This window comes from Schistocerca piceifrons, chromosome 2 (genome assembly GCF_021461385.2).
Source record: "Schistocerca piceifrons isolate TAMUIC-IGC-003096 chromosome 2, iqSchPice1.1, whole genome shotgun sequence".
NCBI classification, from domain to species: Eukaryota; Metazoa; Arthropoda; class Insecta; order Orthoptera; family Acrididae; genus Schistocerca; species Schistocerca piceifrons.
The window spans coordinates 118,514,571-118,536,808 of record NC_060139.1 but is presented as its reverse complement, the minus strand read 5'-3'; the positions used below and the strand labels follow the sequence as shown (position 1 = coordinate 118,536,808).

Here is a 22,238-nt window from a genome sequence, read left to right as displayed (position 1 = left end):
TCACCTACTTCATTGTTTCTTTGTTAGTTGTCCTCGGTGTCAACGCACTGTCTAAAAAAATAGGGGGTGGATGTGCAGTACTGTCTACTATAAATGATGTAGCCGACAGATGGACAGTTGCGTTTCACAGTCTTTTACTTTCACTTTTCACAACCCCCCAATAATACACAGCTATATGCGGCCAGTGCACTATTGTTCTAACTTCACATAAGCCTCATCAATAGTTAGCAGGTGAACATCCACATACTGCTACAATTGTTTGCTATTGAACATCTACGAGCAGTAAAAACCTAATCACAAAGTTCACAGTTCTTGAAGAATAGAAAGGTACATATGGAGCAGACATGGTCATTGTTTTTACACATGGCCTAATTGATTAACACTTATTCCACAATTAATTTGAAACATTGCTGTTGCTCTAACCAATACAGGTTTCTTGTCTGAAACTCGACCGTGGACTGACTGTCTCATGACCAAAAATCGGGCCCTACAATAGTAGGTGCTGAAACTACAAATTGTTCAAAGTTTAATTTACAAAAATTACAATTAAAACTTAACACATTAAATTAACTGAATACACTCCTGGAAATGGAAAAAAGAACACATTGACACCGGTGTGTCAGACCCACCATACTTGCTCCGGACACTGCGAGAGGGCTGTACAAGCAATGATCACACGCACGGCACAGCGGACACACCAGGAACCGCGGTGTTGGCCGTCGAATGGCGCTAGCTGCGCAGCATTTGTGCACCGCCGCCGTCAGTGTCAGCCAGTTTGCCGTGGCATACGGAGCTCCATCGCCGTCTTTAACACTGGTAGCATGCCGCGACAGCGTGGACGTGAACCGTATGTGCAGTTGACGGACTTTGAGCGAGGGCGTATAGTGGGCATACGGGAGGCCGGGTGGACGTACCGCCGAATTGCTCAACACGTGGGGCGTGAGGTCTCCACAGTACATCGATGTTGTCGCCAGTGGTCGGCGGAAGGTGCACGTGCCCGTCGACCTGGGACCGGATCGCAGCGACGCACGGATGCACGCCAAGACCGTAGGATCCTACGCAGTGCCGTAGGGGACCGCACCGCCACTTCCCAGCAAATTAGGGACACTGTTGCTCCTGGGGTATCGTCGAGGACCATTCGCAACCGTCTCCATGAAGCTGGGCTACGGTCCCGCACACCGTTAGGCCGTCTTCCGCTCACGCCCCAACATCGTGCAGCCCGCCTCCAGTGGTGTCGCGACAGGCGTGAATGGAGGGACGAATGGAGACGTGTCGTCTTCAGCGATGTGAGTCGCTTCTGCCTTGGCGCCAATGATGGTCGTATGCGTGTTTGGTGCCGTGCAGGTGAGCGCCACAATCAGGACTGCATACGACCGAGGCACACAGGGCCAACACCTGGCATCATGGTGTGGGGAGCGATCTCCTACACTGGCCGTACACCACTGGTGATCGTCGAGGGGACGCTGAATAGTGCACGGTACATCCAAACCGTCATCGAACCCATCGTTCTACCATTCCTAGACCGGCAAGGGAACTTGCTGTTCCAACAGGAAAATGCACGTCCGCATGTATCCCGTGCCACCCAACGTGCTCTAGAAGGTGTAAGTCAACTACCCTGCCCAGCAAGATCTCCGGATCTGTCCCCCATTGAGCATGTTTGGGACTGGATGAAGCGTCGTCTCACGCGATCTGCACGTCCAGCACGAACGCTGGTCCAACTGAGACGCCAGGTGGAAATGGCATGGCAAGCCGTTCCACAGGACTACATCCAGCATCTCTACGATGTCTCCATGGGAGAATAGCAGCCTGCATTGCTGCGAAAGGTGGATATACACTGCACTAGTGCCGACATTGTGCATGCTCTGTTGCCTGTGTCTATGTGCCTGTGGTTCTATCAGTGCGATCATGTGATGTATCTGACCCCCGGAATGTGTCAATAAAGTTTCCCCTTCCTGGGACAATGAATTCACGGTGTTCTTATTTCAATTTCCAGGAGTGTACATTGAAAAATTGGTTCTTTTTAGCAGTTTCTTCTACCACAAGAGTTAGGCCGAATTATTCGTTTAAATGATGAAATTAACATACATCAATAGGCAAACAATACTTTTTACAAAACTGTTAATTACTTTGGAATTAATTAAGGACTGGCTTTGCTAACATGTTTCCGAATAGAGTCAAATAGATCCTTTAGTTATACTATTAGTTGTTCCTCCAAATGTTTATAATTAATAGAGAATTTATTGTTGTTTATACGTCAATAATAGAATTTAAGTTACATAAAAATAACTGATTTCATCCTATAATGAAAGTACTAATGAGGAATAGTCAAAATAAATTAGGAAATTAATTAAATACCTAAAACTAAGCACAAAATTAGATCTGGTGTTATATTCTTAAAAACTTAGGGCCAACCTTACTCTTTTATGAAAATGCAGGTTTATGCTAATGGTAATTAGTTAAAACTGAAAAAACAAATTTAAGCTCAGTACAGCTGATAGATTCACAAAACAGAACATAAAATTTACATTCCTAGCTTTCGGAACTTTGTTCCTTCATCAGGGAGGAGAGAGGGGAAAAAAGGGAAGAAGGGAAAGTGGATTCAGTTACTCACAACCCAGGTTATGAAGCGACAGGGAAAGGTAAACAGAGAGGGTAGCAAGGATGGAGGCATGGTTGTCAGAGGGAAGCCAAATATATTCTACTTTTAAGTAGTGTGCCAGCTTCAAACCAAAGAGGATACATACAGAAGTAAAGAGGTATATAGTATAAAGATAAACACAACTATGTAGGTTGAAAAGATGTGTGAATGGCTAAAGAGGAGAGGGGAAAAGGAGAAGACTGAAGAATAAATGGGAGTGAGGTTGGTTAACGTAGGTTCAGTCCAGGGGGATGGTGGGATGAAAGGATGTGTTGGAGAGTAAGTTCCCATCTCCGCAGTTCCGAGGGACTGGTGTTGGGTGGGAGAAGCCAAATGGCATGTACATTGTAGCAGGTTCCTAGGTCCCTAGAATTATGCTGGATGGCATGCTCTGCTACTGGGTATTGGACATCTCCTAGGCGGTCAGTTCGTCTGTGCCCGTTCATGCGCTCAGCCAGTTTAGTTGTCATCATACCGATGTAAAAGGCTGCGCAGTGCAGGCATGTCAGCTGATAAATGACATGTGTTGTTTCACATGTGGCCCTGCCCTGAATTGTGTATGTTTTACCAGTAGCGGGACTGGAGTAGGTGGTTGTGTGGGGATGCATGGGGCAGGTTTTGCAGCAGGGTCGGTTACAGGGATAGGAACCACTGGGTAGAGAAGGTGGTCTGGGAATATTGTAGGGTTTGACAAGGATGTTATGGAGGTTAGGGGGGTGACGAAAGGCAATCCTGGGTGATGTGGGGAGAATATTGTCAAGGGATGATCTCACTTCAGGGCTTGACTTGAGAAAGTCATATCCCTGGCGGAGTAATTTGTTGATGTATTCGAGGCCAGGATAATATTGGGTGACAAGGGGAATGCTTCTGTGTGGTCTGGGGGTAGGAACATTGTTGTTGGATGGGAAGGAATGTATTGCTTGGGAGATCTGTTTGTGGACGAGGTCTGCAGGATAGTTGCGGGAGAGGAAAGCACTGGTCAGGTTATTGGTGTAATTGTTGAGGGATTCATCACTGGAGCAGATACATTTGCCACGCATACCTAGGCTGTAGGGAAGGGAGCATTTGATGTGATGTGGAATGCTAGTTCTGCAAGGTTTGCAGGAGAACTTCTGCAAAGTTTGGAAGGTAGGATACGAGGTACTGGCAAAAGTAAAGCTGTAAAGACAGGGCGTGAGTTGTGCTTGGGTAGCTCAGTTGGTAGAGCACTTGCCCGCGAAAGGCAAAGGTCCCGAGTTCGAGTCTCAGTCCGGCACACAGTTTTAATCTGCCAGGAAGTTTCATATCAGCGCACACATGCTGCAGAGTGAAAATCTCATTCTGCAGTATCCATTGTTTGATACCATCTTTATACCTCATGCTGTCACTGACTCTCCTCAACCGAATGGTCACAACACACAGAAGTACACTACTGGCCATTAAAATTGCTACACCAAGAAGAAATGCAGATGATAAACAGGTATTCATTGGACAAATATATTACACTAGAACTGACATGTGATTACATTTTCAGAACAACCACCTCTGGCCATAATAACGGCCTTGATACACCTAGGCATTGAGTCAAACACAGCTTGGATGGTGTGTACAGGTACAGCTGCCCATGCAGCTTCAACACAATACCACAGTTCATCAAGAGTAGTGACTGGCGTATTGTGATGAGCCAGTTGCTCGGCCACAATTGACCAGATATTTTCAATTGGTGAGAGATCTGGAGAATGTTCTGGCCAGGGCAGCAGTCAAACATTTTCTGTATCCAGAAAGGCCCATACAGCACCTGCAACATCTGGTCGTCCATTATCCTGCTGAAATGTAGGGTTTCGTAGGGATCAAATGAAGGGTAGAGCCACGGGTCGTAACACATCTGAAATGTAATGTCCACTGTTCAAAGTGCCGTCAATGTGAACAAGAGGTGACCGAGACGTGTAATCAATGGCACCCCATACCATCACGCCGGGTGATACGCCAGTATGGCGATGATAAATACACGCTTCCAATGTGCGTTCACTGCGATGTCACCAAACATGGATACAACCATCATGATGTTGTAAACAGAACCTGGATTCAACCAAAAAAATGACGTATTGCCATTCGTACATCCAGGTTTGTCATTGAGTAAACCATAGCAGGTGCTCCTGTCTGTGATGAGCATCAAGGATAACCACAACCACAGTCTCCGAGCTGATGGTCCACACTGCTGCAAACGTCGTCGAACTGTTCGTGCAGATGGTTGTTGTCTTGCAAATGTCCCCATTTGTTGACCCAGGGATTGAGACGTGGCTGCATGATCCGTTACAGCCATTCGGATAAGATGCCTGTCATCTCAACTGCTAGTGATACGGTGCCGTTGGGATCCAGCACGGCGTTCCATGTTACCCTTCTGAACCCACCTATTCCATATTCTGCCAACAGTCACTGGATCTCGACCAACACAAGCAGCAATTTCACAATACTATAAACCACAATCACTATAGGCTACAATCGAACTTTTATCAAAGTTGGAAACGTGATGGTAAGCATTTCTCCTCCTTACACGAGGCATCACAACAACATTTCACCAGGCAACGCTGGTCAATTGCTGTTTGTGTATAAGAAACAGGGTTGGAAACTTTCCTCATGTCAGCACATTGTAGGTGTTGCCACCGGCGACAACCTTTTGTGAACGCTCTGAAAAGCTAATCATTTGCATACCACAGCATCTTCTTTCTGTCGGTTAAATTTTGTGTCTGTAGCACATCATCTTCATGGTGTAGCAATTTTAATGGCCAGTAGTGTATATGTAGAGATCCACATACCAGTTGCTGCTGCAGCTTCAGTGCCTTCCTCATTTACTTCTATGAAAGCTTTGTGCAAGATGTGGCTAACAACAAGGCCAGGTTGTGAGTCACTTATACCCGTGAGATCTGCTTTACATGGATCAAACATAGTCTTCATACCAAGCTGTAAGTTCAGAGCAAGAGCAACATTGTTAAAGCTAGGAAGCTGTAGTTTTCTATAACATTTCTAAAAAAACAGAAAAAAAGAAAATGATGGGCACAGAAACTAAATCAGTATTACTGTACTAGAATGACTGACATCCTTCATTAGAATTTATTTCATATTATGAACTAATTAATTAGTTAATAAACTCAACAAAAAGTTTGGGTAACATGGTGTGAAAGAACATAGTCTCATTGTAGTAATGATTACTGGAACTTAATTGATTAATTGACTAATTTTTATTTGATCCTAATTGATTAAATGTACAGAGTGTGCAATTATAACATAGGACAAGCCAATTTAATCTAATATTCTAAAATACTCTACATATTTTAGTTTAAAATATGGAACTGGTAATAATGATAGTAATGGTGCATACATTTTTCCCTCTATATTTAAGTTTTCAATTTGTTTACACACTCTTTCACTATGAAATACACATACTGATGATACATACAATATATTCAAGTTATTGCCTTACATAAATGCATGTAATAATGACATTCCTTATTCTTTACATAAATACTCCTCTACATTATAAAATTCTTTTTCCCATTTAATAATCCTTCAGCAGTTGACTCATACTGTCCTTTAGACCTGTAGGATGATGCTTTAGCAGTTGTACACTTGACTATTGAGGACCTTTCCCAGCAGCTCTCGGTCTGTGTGGTATACTTCTCAGCTGGCCTTTATTTCTCATCTTATATGAATTTATACAGTGCCGCACAGTTATGAAATATTATTCAGTATTTGTAAAAAGATGGAAATGTCAATACTTTTAGATTATGAAAGACAGTTCTGATGTTCAGTTTGTTTTTTATTCTAGATGGTCCCAAGAGACTTTTTCAGCAATTAGCCTATAACAATTATTTTTTAATGTTGCTTCTGGAATTTCTCCAAACATTAATTCAGTACTGTAAGTATGGGTCTAAAAGACCATGGATATTGTAGATAGAAGTTATTTGTTAGCATAATATGCAATTTACAGCAGACATTGTCTATAATTTGCCTCCACTGGAGATTATCATCAAATGTAATTCCAAAAAAATTTATAGAACTTACCTCTTCCCATCTTGTTTCATCTATGAATATATCGGTGTAATTTTCTCTGTTTGTGAACACCACGAACATCATTGTTTTAGATAGATAATTACATCATTATATATGAGCCACTGTGCTGTGTTATATGTCAACATAAATGTGCTTATTTTGGCCTATAAATTCCTTGTTTGACAGTCTTTTTGTTGTACCTATCTGTGACAGAGGATCTCCGCTATATGGTGAGTAGCAATGTATTCTTTTTGTAGTATTTCCATCAACTATAAGATATTTTGCTATGCTTAAGATAGTGGCTTTGGTAGATTTACTGTTTTGGAACCATGATGTGCCTTTTATGTGTTTGGTCTTTTATGTGTTTGGCAATGGCTATTAGACAATAGGAAACAATATGTAAATAGCAATCACATAACGAAAGAGTTCATGGGTGAACAGACAGGTTACCATGGAACTTGAACATTTGAGGTTGGTTTTCTAGAAAAACAGCTACACAGGGAAGCAAATCCAGAGTGCTCTGCATCCCACACTGACTGTACAACTGGAGGAAACAGGAAACCCGGCACGATGGGGGTATAGCATTTATTCCATTCAGTGGCACTTTATCTGGTAAGATAGGTCGAGTTCTTCTAAAACATCAAGCGAAGACTGTCTTCTGCTCACCAATTAAGACACAGGCACTGCTTGGTAATGTCAAGGATGATCCCAGACTATGGAAATCCAGAGTCTACCAGATCCCCTGCAAATGTGGCTTGACTTAAATAGGTCAAACAGTGCTTACTATTGATGATCATTGCCAACAACATCAATGGCACACCAGACTCCAGCAGCCTAACAAGTTGGCAGTTGCTGAACATTGGTTACATCCTTAGTAAGGGCTGCGAACTCAATTTGAATCTGATTAAAAGGAGAAAGAAGACATACCACCACGAACTGGCTTCGAGAACAGGCAGAGATACTATGAAGACAGTGTCGGCACATGCCCCTGGGTGCGAACCGTGAATGGAATGGATGATGGATGCTGCGCACCGGGGCACAGACTGCTGCAAATACCTGGAGGGGGGGGGGGGGGGGGGGTCGAGGAGATAAAAGCCCACAGCCGGCACCTCGGCAGTCAGTTCGTCAGCTCACCTGATGATGGCAACGTGGTCGCTTGCCGAAATATTGTGCCCATTGGACACTAACACCCAGATGTTTACCTGTGAACTCTTTCATCATGAAGTACGCTGGGAAAAATTGAATAATCACAGCAAACATCTAAATTACTGGAGATATTGGCATAATTGCTAACATGAGCTTGTTGGGAAGGATTTAGTAGTTCTTTCAAAATACTGAATTTAAGAATAAACATGTTGCCAGTATTCAAATACAGTTTATTGTGTGAAGTATTGTATTGTATTGTATTGGGATACATTGTTGCTAGAGGCCACTATTTTTGAGTTATTCAAGAAAAACATACAAAAGCGACCTTCAGACACACCAGGGACTTCCACACTCAGCCCCCACCAGTCAGGATTCTTGGTATGCTGTTCATGGCACAAATACACAAAAATTTCCAACTGCATGAATTATTTTCTGAATTCAGCCTTTCTTGGTCTTAATTGTCTGATTGTATTACACCACGGGCATAGTCAGCAACCTACAAATTTTAAAACAGACATTTGTGTAAATTTTACCACACAATTTTGTGAATTTTAACAGCAAATATAAAAAGTTATGTTGTTGTATTTGTCTGGCCTTCTGGTTCCAAAGTACTGTGTTGTAAGGATTAAGTTTGGATTGAACTGTCAACATAATTAGCTTTAGCAAAAGGTTTACAAAAGTCGGTTTTCTTCCATTATCCTCACGTTCATGCTAAATTAATAATACTAATGAAACAATCAACTATGCTTGTAGCACAATGGCAACATCAATTGAGACCAAAAATTGGTGAATATTAGAAAAATCTATAGAGACGAAAAATTGTCAGATATCAGAAATAGTTCACGCACTCGGAAATTTTTGAACAGTGGTAGGAGAGAGTGCCACAAACAATGTAATAGAAATCCTAACTCATGAGGGATGAGTGTGGGGATGGAGGTGTGTTTGAAGGTCACATTAGTATGTTTCTTTCTTTTCTTTTTTTCTTTTTTTTTTTTTTAATTATAGTCTCCAGGGAGAACGTCCAACTAATTTTTTATGTAGGACTAATAGTTTTCACAGAGCAAGGGAGAGAACATGAAAATCTTGTGCATGATGTCTGAAGGACAGATGTAACATTAGGGCTGTGTAAGATGACACTGCTAGGAGCAGCTCAGTCACCCTGTATAAAAGTGATTGAAAGCAAAATATAAAACAAATATTTTTATTTATAATGCTTATCCCAGATATAATTAGTTTACCAATCTGCACCTTTACATGCCCAACATAATCTTTGAGAATGTGCACAGACAGTGTTCCACATGGGAATAAGGGAACAATGGGTTCTTCTATACACATTCTGGAAAATCTGCTTCAGTCAAGAAAGTTATGTCAGAGAATCTGAAAACAGAATTTAGGGGGATTTTCATAAGATTTTAATTGCCACCTAGAAATGAAAGTCACATAATTAATTTTTTGTTAGTATGCATATACGTGTTTGCAGTCCTGGTGCAAACTGAATCTGCAACATGCCATTAGAGAAGCCAAAACAAAAAAAATAAATAAATAAATAAAAATATTGATGCAGTCCATTGATAAAGTGGAGTGTCATCTGATAATTTGTTTTCTGCATTTGACGGGGAATTCTGCAAGAATCCATGCAGAATTGTCGGAAATGTAAGGCAAAAATGCATCATGTCAAACAAATTAGAATGGCTACAAACCAAGTGGTAGAACATCTCTTTGTGAAAACCAAGTACTGCAAGAGAATTAGAGGCCCTGGTGCTCAAGAACAACATGTCACAATCAAGGTGACAGTGAAAAAAGTGAAAATGTCTTTGATCTATTTTCAACATCTTACACAATATTTTGAACATTACAAAGCTTGCTGTCCACTGGGTTTCACAACTGTTGACACATGTTCAGAGAGCCTGCTGGGCTGAGGAAGCAGTTGAAATATTGCATCTGTTTTAAGCCAATACAGCCTTCTTTAGCTGTGTGCATCACTATGACCCTGGAACAAAAGAGCAAAGCAACCAGTGGAAACACGTGGATTAACCTCCACCAAATAAGGTGAGGACTCAACTGTCATTGGACAAGGAACTTCCATAGTGTTGTGCTAACAGATTATGCTCACAAGAGACAAACTATCAAAGGAGCATGCAAATCTCCTGACAAGTTGAAGGGAGGATGTCAAGATGAACCATTGCTGGGAAGTGTCCAAGGTAGTGTTTTCACTCCACAACATCAGCCTAGGTCAGCCTAGGTCATTCTGCACAGTGCACAGGTACACATGCTGCTTCTTTAAGCTATCAAATCTTGGTTCATCTCTCATATTCACCTGATAAGGCACCAAGTCACTTTGCCTTTACCACTGAATAGCAAACATTTCCTGAATGACAGTGAGGTGATTTTTGAGGTGGAATTTTTACTGAATACCCGAAATACAAACATTAACAATCAAGGATCCCCCAGTCATCCAGGATTTGGAAAAAATGTGTTGCACTTAAGGGGAATATGCAGAGAAGGATTAAAACCCATAGCATATTGATTTTTCTGAAGGGATAATCAAAACTTTATGACCACTCCTTGTATGTATGCCATCCTAGTCAGCTTTGGTTCCATGCTAAGTCTAAGAATATTGGTAACAAAGCAGGAATCATTTGGAAAAGTCACTGAGGAAGTGGTTTCTGTTGCCTTCCTCTGACCTGGTATGAAGTAATAAGTGCATGCAAGTAATACCTAGATGATTGTAATCAGTGCTTGTGGAGTTTAGTGTTGTGTTTGCATTGCTATGAAAAAATAACAGTGTAGTATGGTTTATGAAGAGTTCGTTTTCAAGTAATCCAAGTTGTGTAAATAATCTTACAGAATGAAGTACACTGTCAGTTTAATGAGAGACAAGAAAATTACTGGATTCTCGCTCAAATAGATCTGATATAGTGAAATACATCTTGATGTAGTATACACTGTCTAGTTTAAATTCAGGTGAAGCAAAAGTTTAGCTGGCCAAGCTTGTTAGTAATGTTAACTATTACTTCCTTGACTGCATGATTTTTAAATGCATGATTGTCTCATGTCAGTGTCATCATCACAGACTATGGTTTCTATTTATCTGGACATAATCATAAGTATGTGAAACTGTGTTGCTGTGGACTAAGAGCAACATTAAGTATCTGTGTTGCTGCTGCTGTGGTCTGCAGTCCAAACACTGATTTGATGCAGCTCTCCATGCTACTGTATCCTGTGTGAGCCTCTTCATCTCCAAATAACTAATGCAAACTACATCCTTCTGAGTCTGCGTACTGTATTCATCTCTTGGTCTCCTTCTATGAGTTTTTGCCCCCCCCACCCCCCCCCCCCCACAGTTCCTTCCAAAACTAAATTGGTGATCCCTTGATGTCTCAGAATGTGTCCCTACCAACTGATCCATTCTTTTGATCAAGCTGTGCCCTAAATTTGTTATCTCCTGAATTCTATTCAGTGCCTCTTCATTAGTTACATGATCAACCAATTTAATCTCCAGCATTCTTCTGTAGCACCACATTTTGAAAGCTTCTATTCTCTTTTTGTCTAAACTTTATACTGTATATGTTTCACTTCCATACATGGCAACACTCCATACAAATACCTTCAGAAAAGACTTCTTAACATTTAAATCTATATGCAATGTTAACAAATCGTTCTTTTTCAGGAATGGTTTTCTTGCCATTGAAAGTCTACATTTTAGACCCTCTCTACCTCTGCCAACATCAGTTATTTTGCTGAGCAAACAGCAAAATTTATCTAACTACTTTAAGTGTCTCATTTCCTAATCTCATAGCATCCCCTCATTTAATTCAACTACATTAGATAATACTTGCTCTGCTTTTGTTAATGTTCATCTTATATTTTCCTTTCAAGACCGGTCCATTCTGCTGAACTGCCCTGCAATGTCCCTTTGCTGTCTCTGACAGAATTACTATGTCATCGGAAGACCTTAAAGTTTTTATTTCTTCTCCCTGAATTTTAATAACTACCCTAAATTTTTCTTTTGTTTCCCTTTACTGCTTCTTCAGTGTACAAATTGAACAACATCAGAGATATGCTACAATACTGTCTCTCTCCCTTCTCAACCACTGCTTCCTTTCCATACCCCTCGACTCTTATAACTACAATTTGGTTTCTGTATAAGTGGTAAGTAGCCTTTTACTCCGTCTGTTATACACCTGTTACCTTCAGAATTTTAGAGAGAGTATTCCAGTCCACATTGTCAAAAGTGTTCTCAAAGTCTACAAATGCTGAAAACATAGATTTGTCTTGCCTTAACCTATTTTCTAACATAGGTTGCAGGGTCAGTATTGCCTTGCACGTTTCTATGCATTTCTGGAATCCAAACTGGTCTTCCCTGAGGATGGCATACACCAGTTTTCCCATATTTCTGTAAAGAATTCATGTTAGGTATTTTGCAATGATGACTTATTAAGCTGACAATTCAATAATTTTCACACCTTTCAGCAACTGCTTTCTTTGAAATTGGAATTACTACATTCTTCTTGAAATATGAGGGTATTTCACCTGTCTCATTCATCTTGCACGCCAGAGGGAAGGAGTTTTGTCATAACTGGCTCTCCCAAAGCTGTCAGTAGTTCTGATGGAATATCGTCTACCCTTGTGCTTTGTTTTGACTCAGATACTTCAGAACTCTGTCAAATTCTTCTCACAGTATCATATCTCCCACCTCATTTCATCTATGTTCACTTCCGTTTCTATAATATTGCCTTCAAGTTCATCTCCCTTGTATAAATCCTCTATATACTGCTTCCACTATTGACCTTTTCATTCATTGTTTAGGACTGGTTTACCATCTAAGTTCTTGATATTCACACAGCTACTTCTCTTTTCCCCAAAGGTCTCTTTATTTTCCTGTAGGTGGTCTCTATCTTCCCCCTAGTGAAATGTGCCTCTAAAACCATACGTTTGTCAAGAAACTTCCTGACAGATTAAAACTGTGTGCCCGACGAAGACTCGAACTTGGGACCTTTGCCTTTCGCAGGCAAGTGCTCTACCATCTGAGCTAGAAAAGCATGACTCATGCCTGGTCCTCACAGCTTTACTTCTGCCAGTATCTCGTCTCCTATCTTCCAAACTTTACAGAAGCTCTCCTGCAAACCTTGCAGAACCAGCACTCCTTTCCTTCAGGAGTGCTAGTTCTGCAAGTGCCAGTCTGATGTATGGCTTCACCGTCAGTGGTTCAGTGTGAATGGTGTTGTTGATTTATTTATGCCATTTTCTACTATATCTTCAAATTTCACAACGTGTGTTTTGAAGGAACAAACTACCTGTATTAAGTTTTGCTTCAAGTTCCACAAAACTGCAGCTGAAACCCACCTAAAGCTAAGGGAGGTTTGGTGAGCAAAGTTTGAGCCAGCCAAGAACATTTGTGTAGATTAAGTGATTTAAAGATGGCTGAGAGTCTGTGGAGGATGACAAGTATTTGTACAAGCTGTCATCATGTACAGCTCTGGAAATGATTGTTAAAGTGTATGAAGTGTTCCAGAAGGACAGAAGACAGGAAATCCATGATGTTTGTGAAACCATTGGACTTTCATCTAGGGGATGTCAATGGATTATGGCTGATGAATTGTATGTGAGATGAAATGCAACTTTCAGATGTGCACTGAATTGTAAACAACAGTTGAAGGTAGCCCAGATGTTCTGTCCATAGTTATCCAGTCCATGGACTTTGGGCATATAGTTATTAACCTGCAACAAAACAACAAATTTCACAATGGGAGACTTCACTCTTTCCACAGCACCAGAAAAGCATGCCAAGTTTGCAGAAACAGCAAGTCTATGGTAGCTTTTTTATTTTAATTCATGGAATTATCCACAATGAATTTATTCCATGTGGTCAGAGAAATACATGGGAGTTCTACTGTAATGTTCTGAAGAGACTGCCGAATGTTAGATACAAACAGTCTGAGAGATGGGAGAACAAAGACTGGTTCTCTTCTTTTCTGCTACCCGCCCTCTCTCCCTTGCCCTCTGTCTAACCTCCTGACTGCACCTAGCTGTGTTACCCTCTCTCCACTTTGTTCCTGCATGCTCCCACTACCAGCACTCACCGTCCCCCATCCCATTCTGCCATCCCTCCCCCTCCACATCCCAGCGTCCTCCTAAGCCCACTTGGCTGCCTCTCTCATCATGTGCTGCTGCTCATAGTCTGGCTTCATCTGCCAGAGACTATGGTCATGTGTGTGTGTGTGTGTGTGTGTGTGTGTGTGTGTGTGTGTGTGTGTGTGTCTGTTGTCTATTTCTGGCAAAGGCCTTGTTGTCAGGAAGCTCTTTTTGTGACAGTCTTTTTCTGTGCCTATCTATGACTCAGCATCTCTGCTATATGGTGAGAAGCAACTATTCTTTACTAATATTGTTCCAAGATCTGACTAAAAAATTTATGCAGCTTCTTTCAGATAGTGCTTCCTTACACTTAAGTGCATCAACTTCAAAAAGTCTGAGGTTGCTATTAATGTTGTTCACAAGGTCATTAATATACAACATGAACAACAAGGGTTCCAACATAGATCCCTTGGACATCTGAAATTAATCCTACAGCTGATGATGACCCTCCATCCAAAATAACCTGCTGCATCCTCCCCACCATAAAATCCTCAATTCAGTCACAAATTTCACTTGGCACACAATATGGTCGTACTTTGCACAATAAGTGTAGATTTCACAGTGAGTTAAATACTGGAAATCAAGAAATACTACATCTACCTGACTGCCTTGATCCAAAGCCTTCATTATGTCATGTGACAAAAATTTTAGTTGGGTTCTGCATGACCTATATTTCCAGAATCCTAGGAGCCATAAGTTACCATTGATGAACTGGATATTGCCAGATTTACAATAATGTTGGTTTCAGCTGGTGTTCACTCTTAACAATTTATTACCAAAGTAGAGTAACAATGCCAAGTACTGTAGCTTGCTTTCTGTAAATCAAAGAACACAGTGATTAAGTGATGATAAACCACAAAATCATTTGAGTTTGCAGATTCCATGGACACCAGATGAACAGTGGTGTGAATGTGGTGGTATGGGAAAATGATAAATTATTTTTTCAAATATTGTATCCCCCGCATTTGGAGTCATTGGCTCATTCACGACAATCCCAATGATATTTAACCACTACTGTTGAACTAGTGATATGAAGGGAGTAACATGCAAAAATAATCAAACTGACTGAAATTAGTGCCAGATTCCAAATTTGTTAGTTTGCTAGGCCTTCTAGTCCTGATCATATTTCTCCTATAGAAATGAGGTTGTTTGGAAAATGGTGGCATTTTGTCTTAAGGGAAGTGTGTGTGTGTGTGTGTGTGTGTGTGTGTGTGTGTGTGTGTGTGAGAGAGAGAGAGAGAGAGAGAGAGAGAGAGAGAGAGAGAGAAGCAATACTGAAGTCAAATCCCTAGTTTCCAGACTTGCTAACCAATTCATGATGGTCACAATGACTTTCATATCACAGTTCAATGGAAAAAAATTCTGCTATATTCAAATTCAGACAACTGGGCAATTTCATTGAAGCAACAATCATAATACAGAAGGGAGATATTGAAACAGACTTTATAGTATGGATAGTACTCATTGTAATGAGTTACAGTTTTAGCTTTAAGAAATAATTATATTGATTATTGTGTGCTCTGCATCGCATGCAACAGATTATGAGGGCAGTCTATTAAGTACTGTGAGCTGATTCAAGATCACCATGTTCTCTACTAGGCAAGTTTACGTTGCTTACTCAAGAATGGATTCATCCAATAATTTATGTAGTCTTACAACTGGAGCAGAAACTAAAAATATTGTACATAATCAAGTTTTATGTTAAATTTAAGTTGCAATGAATTTGTAAAAGATTTTAACTATTTTAAAAACATGCAAATGAAGTAAGACAGATGTCATTCATTTTCCTATATAATATAATACTGGAATGAACAAATAACCATACAAATTTTGGTAATCACATCAGAGATGAATAAAACACTAAAGAAAAAAATGAAGAAGACTGATCACTGTGCAATGTAAAACTATTCAGATGGTGACAGTCTTGCTACAGAGCTCCTGAAGGTGTTCACTTTACAAAAGGTAATATTTTATTGCAGTGCAGTAACATTAAATGTTTATAACTGTAAACACAAAATTACTTTTCCTCCACAAGTAATATTTTTTAAATACCGGTAAATGGAAAATTTAATATGCAAATATTAAATCTTTATGTGAATGACTTTCACTTAGGAAAACAGAAAAACTAAAAGAAAAAAAATGCATTTTTACTCACTTTCTCCAAAGTATCTCTCAGGTCTATTTTCTGTTCCAGTTTGAATTTTGGTAAGTAGACCTCCACTTTAACTTCATACATTTTGTCCAGAATATCAGCTAGATTCAAAGATGCAAGCTTTGCTTCTAATTTCTTAAGACCATTATTCTTCTTTGGCAGGAGTATCACCATGCTCAACTGCCCCCCCTATAATAACAACAATAACAATAATAATAATGATAACAATAATAAGAATATTTATTATTGTAAATTCAATAGGAATTTTCAAAATAATTATGTAGAATAATCAGTTTTCCCATTTTTTGTTTTTGTCTCACAAATGGTCATCAAATCTAATGATTAGTAAGTCATGTCCATAGTAGTGAATATGTGCCTATGTAATTGAAGGAGAAGACTGCATAATCTATATAAAATCCTCCAGAAAATTTATTATTAAATAGAATCCATCACCGTTTAATTTTGTTCAATATTACTCTTATGACACTGTTATAAACAAAAGCAATGGAAAGGTTCTGTAGATTACAATTATTTGGTAATTATGTCCCTAAGTGGTCACTGTAACCAGTTTATCAGAAATTAAGATAAGTTTTTCAGTGTCCTAAAACAACAAAACTTGGTCTCAGTAACCTCATAGTAAATTTCCACACTATGCTAAAACCTCATTTATGTAGCCCTCATTAATATGAATTTTCAGTTTTCCTGGATTCACTTTTTGTTTCCTTTCTTTAACATATGTGTGGTATACATTTGGTAAGGTATGGTACATGTCCAGCTGTCTATTGACACCACATGTCAATAGAGATTGCCAGTGCCAAGCTTCCAGCCACCATTACTTCAGTGTGTGTGTTTACCACTGTAATATGCTGTTTCATTTATAATGAATCTGTTATATGGGGACTCCTGTTCAATAGTAAACTATGATACATATTCTGATTAACAAAAGCTATGATTAATTCCAACTGTGAATTCCAGAAACTTGAAAATCTGATGTTCAAAAAGGAAGCCTTTGGGATCAATATATTGCGTTTGTTTGAAATTGACACTTTTTCTTATTTTCTGCAATATTTTAGTGATCTGTTTTCATTTTTCACTTTTAAGATCATTCATTATTGCATAAATTTCATTTACTTCATTTGACTACAATTGACAGCTAATTCAGCATTTCACTTCTTTTGCTTCCAAAATTTTCATTCCAAGATTATGTCCAAAAATACATAATTATTCTGTATCTACAAATATCCTTTATATCTTACACATTTTCTTGATAAATTTTGACTCAGGCTTGCAGCAAAAATGTATCATTGGTTTTCAGCACTAAGGAGTCAAGATATCTTTGTTTAATTTAATAAATAGTAATCATGAAGGAGTAATGGAGGGAAAACTGTTGTAAGAAGTAAAGTGTTGAACTAATTTTTATGTAAAATAGATTGAAGTTTTACTTTGTTAACTGATAACTGTGATACTATAATCAAGTAGAATGTCAATTTTTATAAATTTGCATCATTGAAAAGGAATACAATATTATGAGTTATGAAACCAGTAATAATTGGAAACTGACTGCCTGTAAAACAACAGTTAATTGTTGGATATATTGAACTTGTAAATAAATGATGTTAATTTATTATCTACAAATCAATATCTTCTCTAAAACATCTACAAGTTGGGCCACTTGAAGAATTATATCCCAAAATATACCGAACAATGAGCTGAGCCACAAAGTTCATCAAATAATCCAGATGAGTGTTGGTACTAACTTCTAATTTACTGTACAACCAACACTGGAAATTTATTCTACAGTGTCATTTCCTAACATATACAGATAAACATATATATATCTGGTAGTTCATACAAAGAAAAAGTTACTGTTAAAATGAAACCATTCAATTAATTTTTCATTTATGGGAGAGTGGCAATGGAGTGTTGGGCAGTATTTTTTCTCTCCTCAAAATGATGTCTACAGATGATTTGCAGAACTGCAGTAGAGAAAAGAAAGCAAGAAATGAAATACACAAGGAAGCATTACTCGTTTGATATTCAGTCCAGTTCTGCAGGGAAAGGAGCTGAACTTAAACAGCAAGCTAACTGTTGTGGTTTCTAACTCTGCAGCCAGCCAAGGTTAGTTGGAAATATGGAAAGCTCACCAAGACATACACCAGGTTTCAATGATGGGTGAAAGTGTTTTGGGGGGATACACTGGTTGCAGAAAACTTAAAAAAAGAATTCTAACAAGTTATTTTCTCTAAAAACTTAACCCCATACTGTATTTATAATGCAGACAAATCTGAAGGTTTACTGGATACCGCCCTGTAAGGTGCTGGTGATTGTGCTGCTCTCAAATGTCACACAAGCTTGAAAGAAAAGTAATTTACACACTGCTTCAGTAAATAAACATGAATAGACTGTGGGAGTAACTACAGAGTTTAAGTACCAGAAAAGTGTTTCTTCTAAGTGCCAAAATAAAAGATTTTTATATTTCAGTACATTATTTTAGTTTCTGAATTTAGTAGAATATTCCCTGGTTTTTAGAAGCCCAATTTACATCTAGTCCCATCTAGTCTGGATAAACAGGGTTCTTGTGTATTTGTTTATTCATTCAGATTCCTTTCCAAGAAACTATGGAACTGCTGGAGCAGTGACCTGAATGATGAGTCTTTTCTGTAACTGTTCAACTGCATTGCATTTCTAGGATGGTGGCAGTACTGTGAACTGATCGGTATGCATCTAATGGATGTAACCCTATTATCTGTTCCTTAATGCTTCATTGTGATGGAATATGAAGATGTCAGGCAAAGAAATGAATCACAAAACACTACAATATTTTGACAAATCATTAATATAGTTGTTGAGTAACAGTGACACAGCTAGATGTATAAAGTGAACTGAGATCACTGAAAACCCTGGACTTCCATACATCAAACAGGAGAGCTTGGTCTTTGTTCAAAAAACTAGGTGGTGGCTCCTGATGAGATTGCACATGTGATGCTATTACCATCAACCAAGCTGTACCAAACAACATGTCCACTTCCAGAACTCCTCAAGTCTGAACACATACTACTGTGGCTAAGAAGAAATGAAAGGACTCAAAACAGCTTTGCAAATCTGAAACTGAACACTGAGCATTGAAGAAGTAATGACAGCCATAAAATAAAAGAAACCTGTGAAAGCCCTGGGCATTGATAGCATTCAAGCAGATTACCTTTTGCACTATGGCAGCATGTAATAAAGTGGGTGGCTGACTTCTTCACAAACATTTTGCAGTGGGCAACATACCACGTGAAACAAAATGAGCAAGAGTAATATCCAGACCGAAAGCAGGTAAAACAAATGATAAGCCAGACTGTTATCAACAAATAGTTTTACTTAGTATGGTATATAAACTCCTGGAAAGAATTGTGTACAAGAGAATATGAGCCACAAGATCTTTGAGAATATACTGATTGAACAAACAGGATTCAATTCTAGTTGCAACTGCACAGATCCAGTACTCTACCTATCAACTTTCACAGAAACTGGCATCCAGAATCAAGAGAAGTTGTCAGTTATATTCACTGAACTAACAGCTACGTATGATACTGTCTGGAAGCAAGGTGTCATACTGAAACTTCTACAACTCATTCCAAGCCTAAAAATTGACAATTTCATCAATGAAATGATCACTGTGCACTGCTTCCAACTACTAATGGGCAACAAGATGGGTTCACAGATGAAGCTAAATGATGGGCTGTCACAAGGATCTGCCCTGAGCCCTCTCCTGTTCAGTTTACACCTTTCAGATATGAGTAAAACCACATCTAGAAAGTTTGGATATGCTGATGACTGGGCACTCACAGTAATGTTACTGTGTCCATACTGACCAATGATTTATCAATTATTGCTAAATATTTCTATATACAGAAGTTGCAGCAAAGTGTACTTAAAAAAGTAACTCAACATTTCATCTGAACAACAAGTGGACCAACAAAGAGCTCATGGTCAACTTTGAAGAAAGGCTATTCATTCATAACAGAAATACCTAGGTATCATGCTTGGTAAAACAGTCAACTTCAAACACATCTATTAAGAACAGATGAAATCAAAACTTGAAACATCATTCTCCAGAAACTCCATGGTACATCATGAGGCTCCTACTTCACCTTTTGGATAGGTGTACCATGTTATAGAATATTGCTCCCCAGCTTGGATGAACAATATTTACACAAGACTTGTTGACATGCAGCACAACCATGACATGTGTTTTATAACTGATACAATCAAAACTACACCTACTTTCTGGCTACCCATACTTAGCTGACCACCACCTTGATCTCTATAGTGAAAAGTGTACTTGTAGAGGAGTACAAAAAGCTATAAAAATCCTCCCCTCCCTGTTCACACAGACATTTCAACCATCAGCAAAGGAAGGCTCTGCTTTCATCATTCACCCCTGGAAAGTGCAAGGATGTTAGCTGACAATGGCTTTAATGCTAATTACTTCTGCAGACACCCATGGTGGATTACTGCTATCACGGAACAACTTAAAATGCTGTATGAATATCTGGTGTCTTTGTCTTCAGACATATCTGAAAGAACAGACACCACATATAATCTGCAGCTATGGTGCATATTATGTAAACTGAAGGTGGAGGGGGAACCAAGGAAAGGACAAGAGAGGGAAGGAACTCATGATGTCAGCTGCATCAGGACTTTATGCATAGTCAGCGGTGCTGAGTGAAAATGTGTGCCAGACCGGGATTCATTAGCATTAACCACTGCACAACCAAGACACAGAGTTTATCATAACTGTGCGGATGATCTTGGTACAGCCCTTAGCCGATCCACATTCCCACCTAGTGCCACCTATCTGCAGTCTTTGTCCATATCCTTCACTCACTACTTTGCAATTCCACTGGAGGTTGGATGCGAAGGTGTTGGATTCATAGGCGCGATGAGTTCCATACTATTCTGTATATACTGACCAAGACATTAAACAAGTGAAAGCTAAGATCAACAGAAGAGCAAAAATTTGGGAACAAAGGACAAAACAGTTAATGGTTAACCAACAAACCACCCTCTGTACCAGTACTGATTTTATCTGTATTTCTTTAAAAAGCCAGATTTTGAACTGCAACCCTACACCAAACTTGCTGGACCATCATTTTGAAGACTATGTGTGAGTGTTAATAATCACAGCATAGGTAGCTACTCTAGAATTATAATGTACACATTTCTCACATTTTTTAGCCTTTGATGCACAGCTAACAGCTACCACATTATGATGCTTAATAAAATTCATAAAAACTTCCTCAGCAACATTTCGAAAATTATTAACAAGATAAATGCATAAACATCAGAGTGTTGCAACAGGCTGGTAGTATAAATCAAAAGTCTATCTTAGTTCAACATCTACTCCACTGGGTTCAGCACATGGTTTGTATGTTCAATCATTTCATTCTTAAAGCTATATACCAAATTGTGGTAGGTTCCAGTTTTGACTAAGAAGTAGTGAGGTGGTCTCAAAGCTATCTTATAGCAGTATAATGGAAAAGACAGGATGAAGTATCAACAATATGATAACAGTTCATATTGCTACTCGCCATATAGATCAGACAATGAGTCACAAAGAGGCACAACTAAAGGACAACTATACATTTTAGATTTAAGCAAAAAACCTTTCTTCTGAAGTAGAAAACACACACACACATTCACACAAGCACAACTCACACACACATGACCACTGTCTCTGGCTGCTGTGGCCAAACTGATTTGTAGCTGTGTCTGATGGGAGGAGCAAATCTGGTAGTGGGGTAGGAAAGAGATATGGGGCAGGCAGGAAGAGGACAGGATATAGCAGGGTGGGGTGGGGGAAAGTGTAATGATGGTTGTGGGAGTGTGCAAAAACACAATGGGGAAAGGGCAGGGCTGCTAGGTGGTGTCAGGAGGTTTGAAGGAAGGGAACAGAGTGAAAAAAAGGGAATTTATAATGGGACATCTTCCTCTAGCATTACCTTTCCTCAACAATTGTAGTCGATATCAATAATATTTTTCGAATTTTGGACTTGTTAGTATTATCTCAGCTATTTTTCTGAAAAATTTCTTATAATTTTGTACATAATATGTTATAATTCAAGCCAGAATTTATGAACAGGAATTATTATT

General features: G+C 39.2%; 1 protein-coding gene across 1 annotated transcript in view; it reads right to left on the bottom strand.

Annotated features, from left to right (window-relative positions):
• Positions 1 to 22,238, bottom strand: part of LOC124777683 (serpin B6-like) — a 241,290-nt gene that overhangs the window by 38,706 nt on the left and 180,346 nt on the right. The window contains exons 6-7 of the mRNA XM_047253160.1: positions 16,104 to 16,289; positions 5,434 to 5,578 (exon numbers count right to left, since the gene is read on the bottom strand). Of these exons, the coding sequence (XP_047109116.1) occupies positions 5,434 to 5,578; positions 16,104 to 16,289 (331 nt within the window). The remainder of the gene's footprint in view (positions 1 to 5,433; positions 5,579 to 16,103; positions 16,290 to 22,238) is intronic.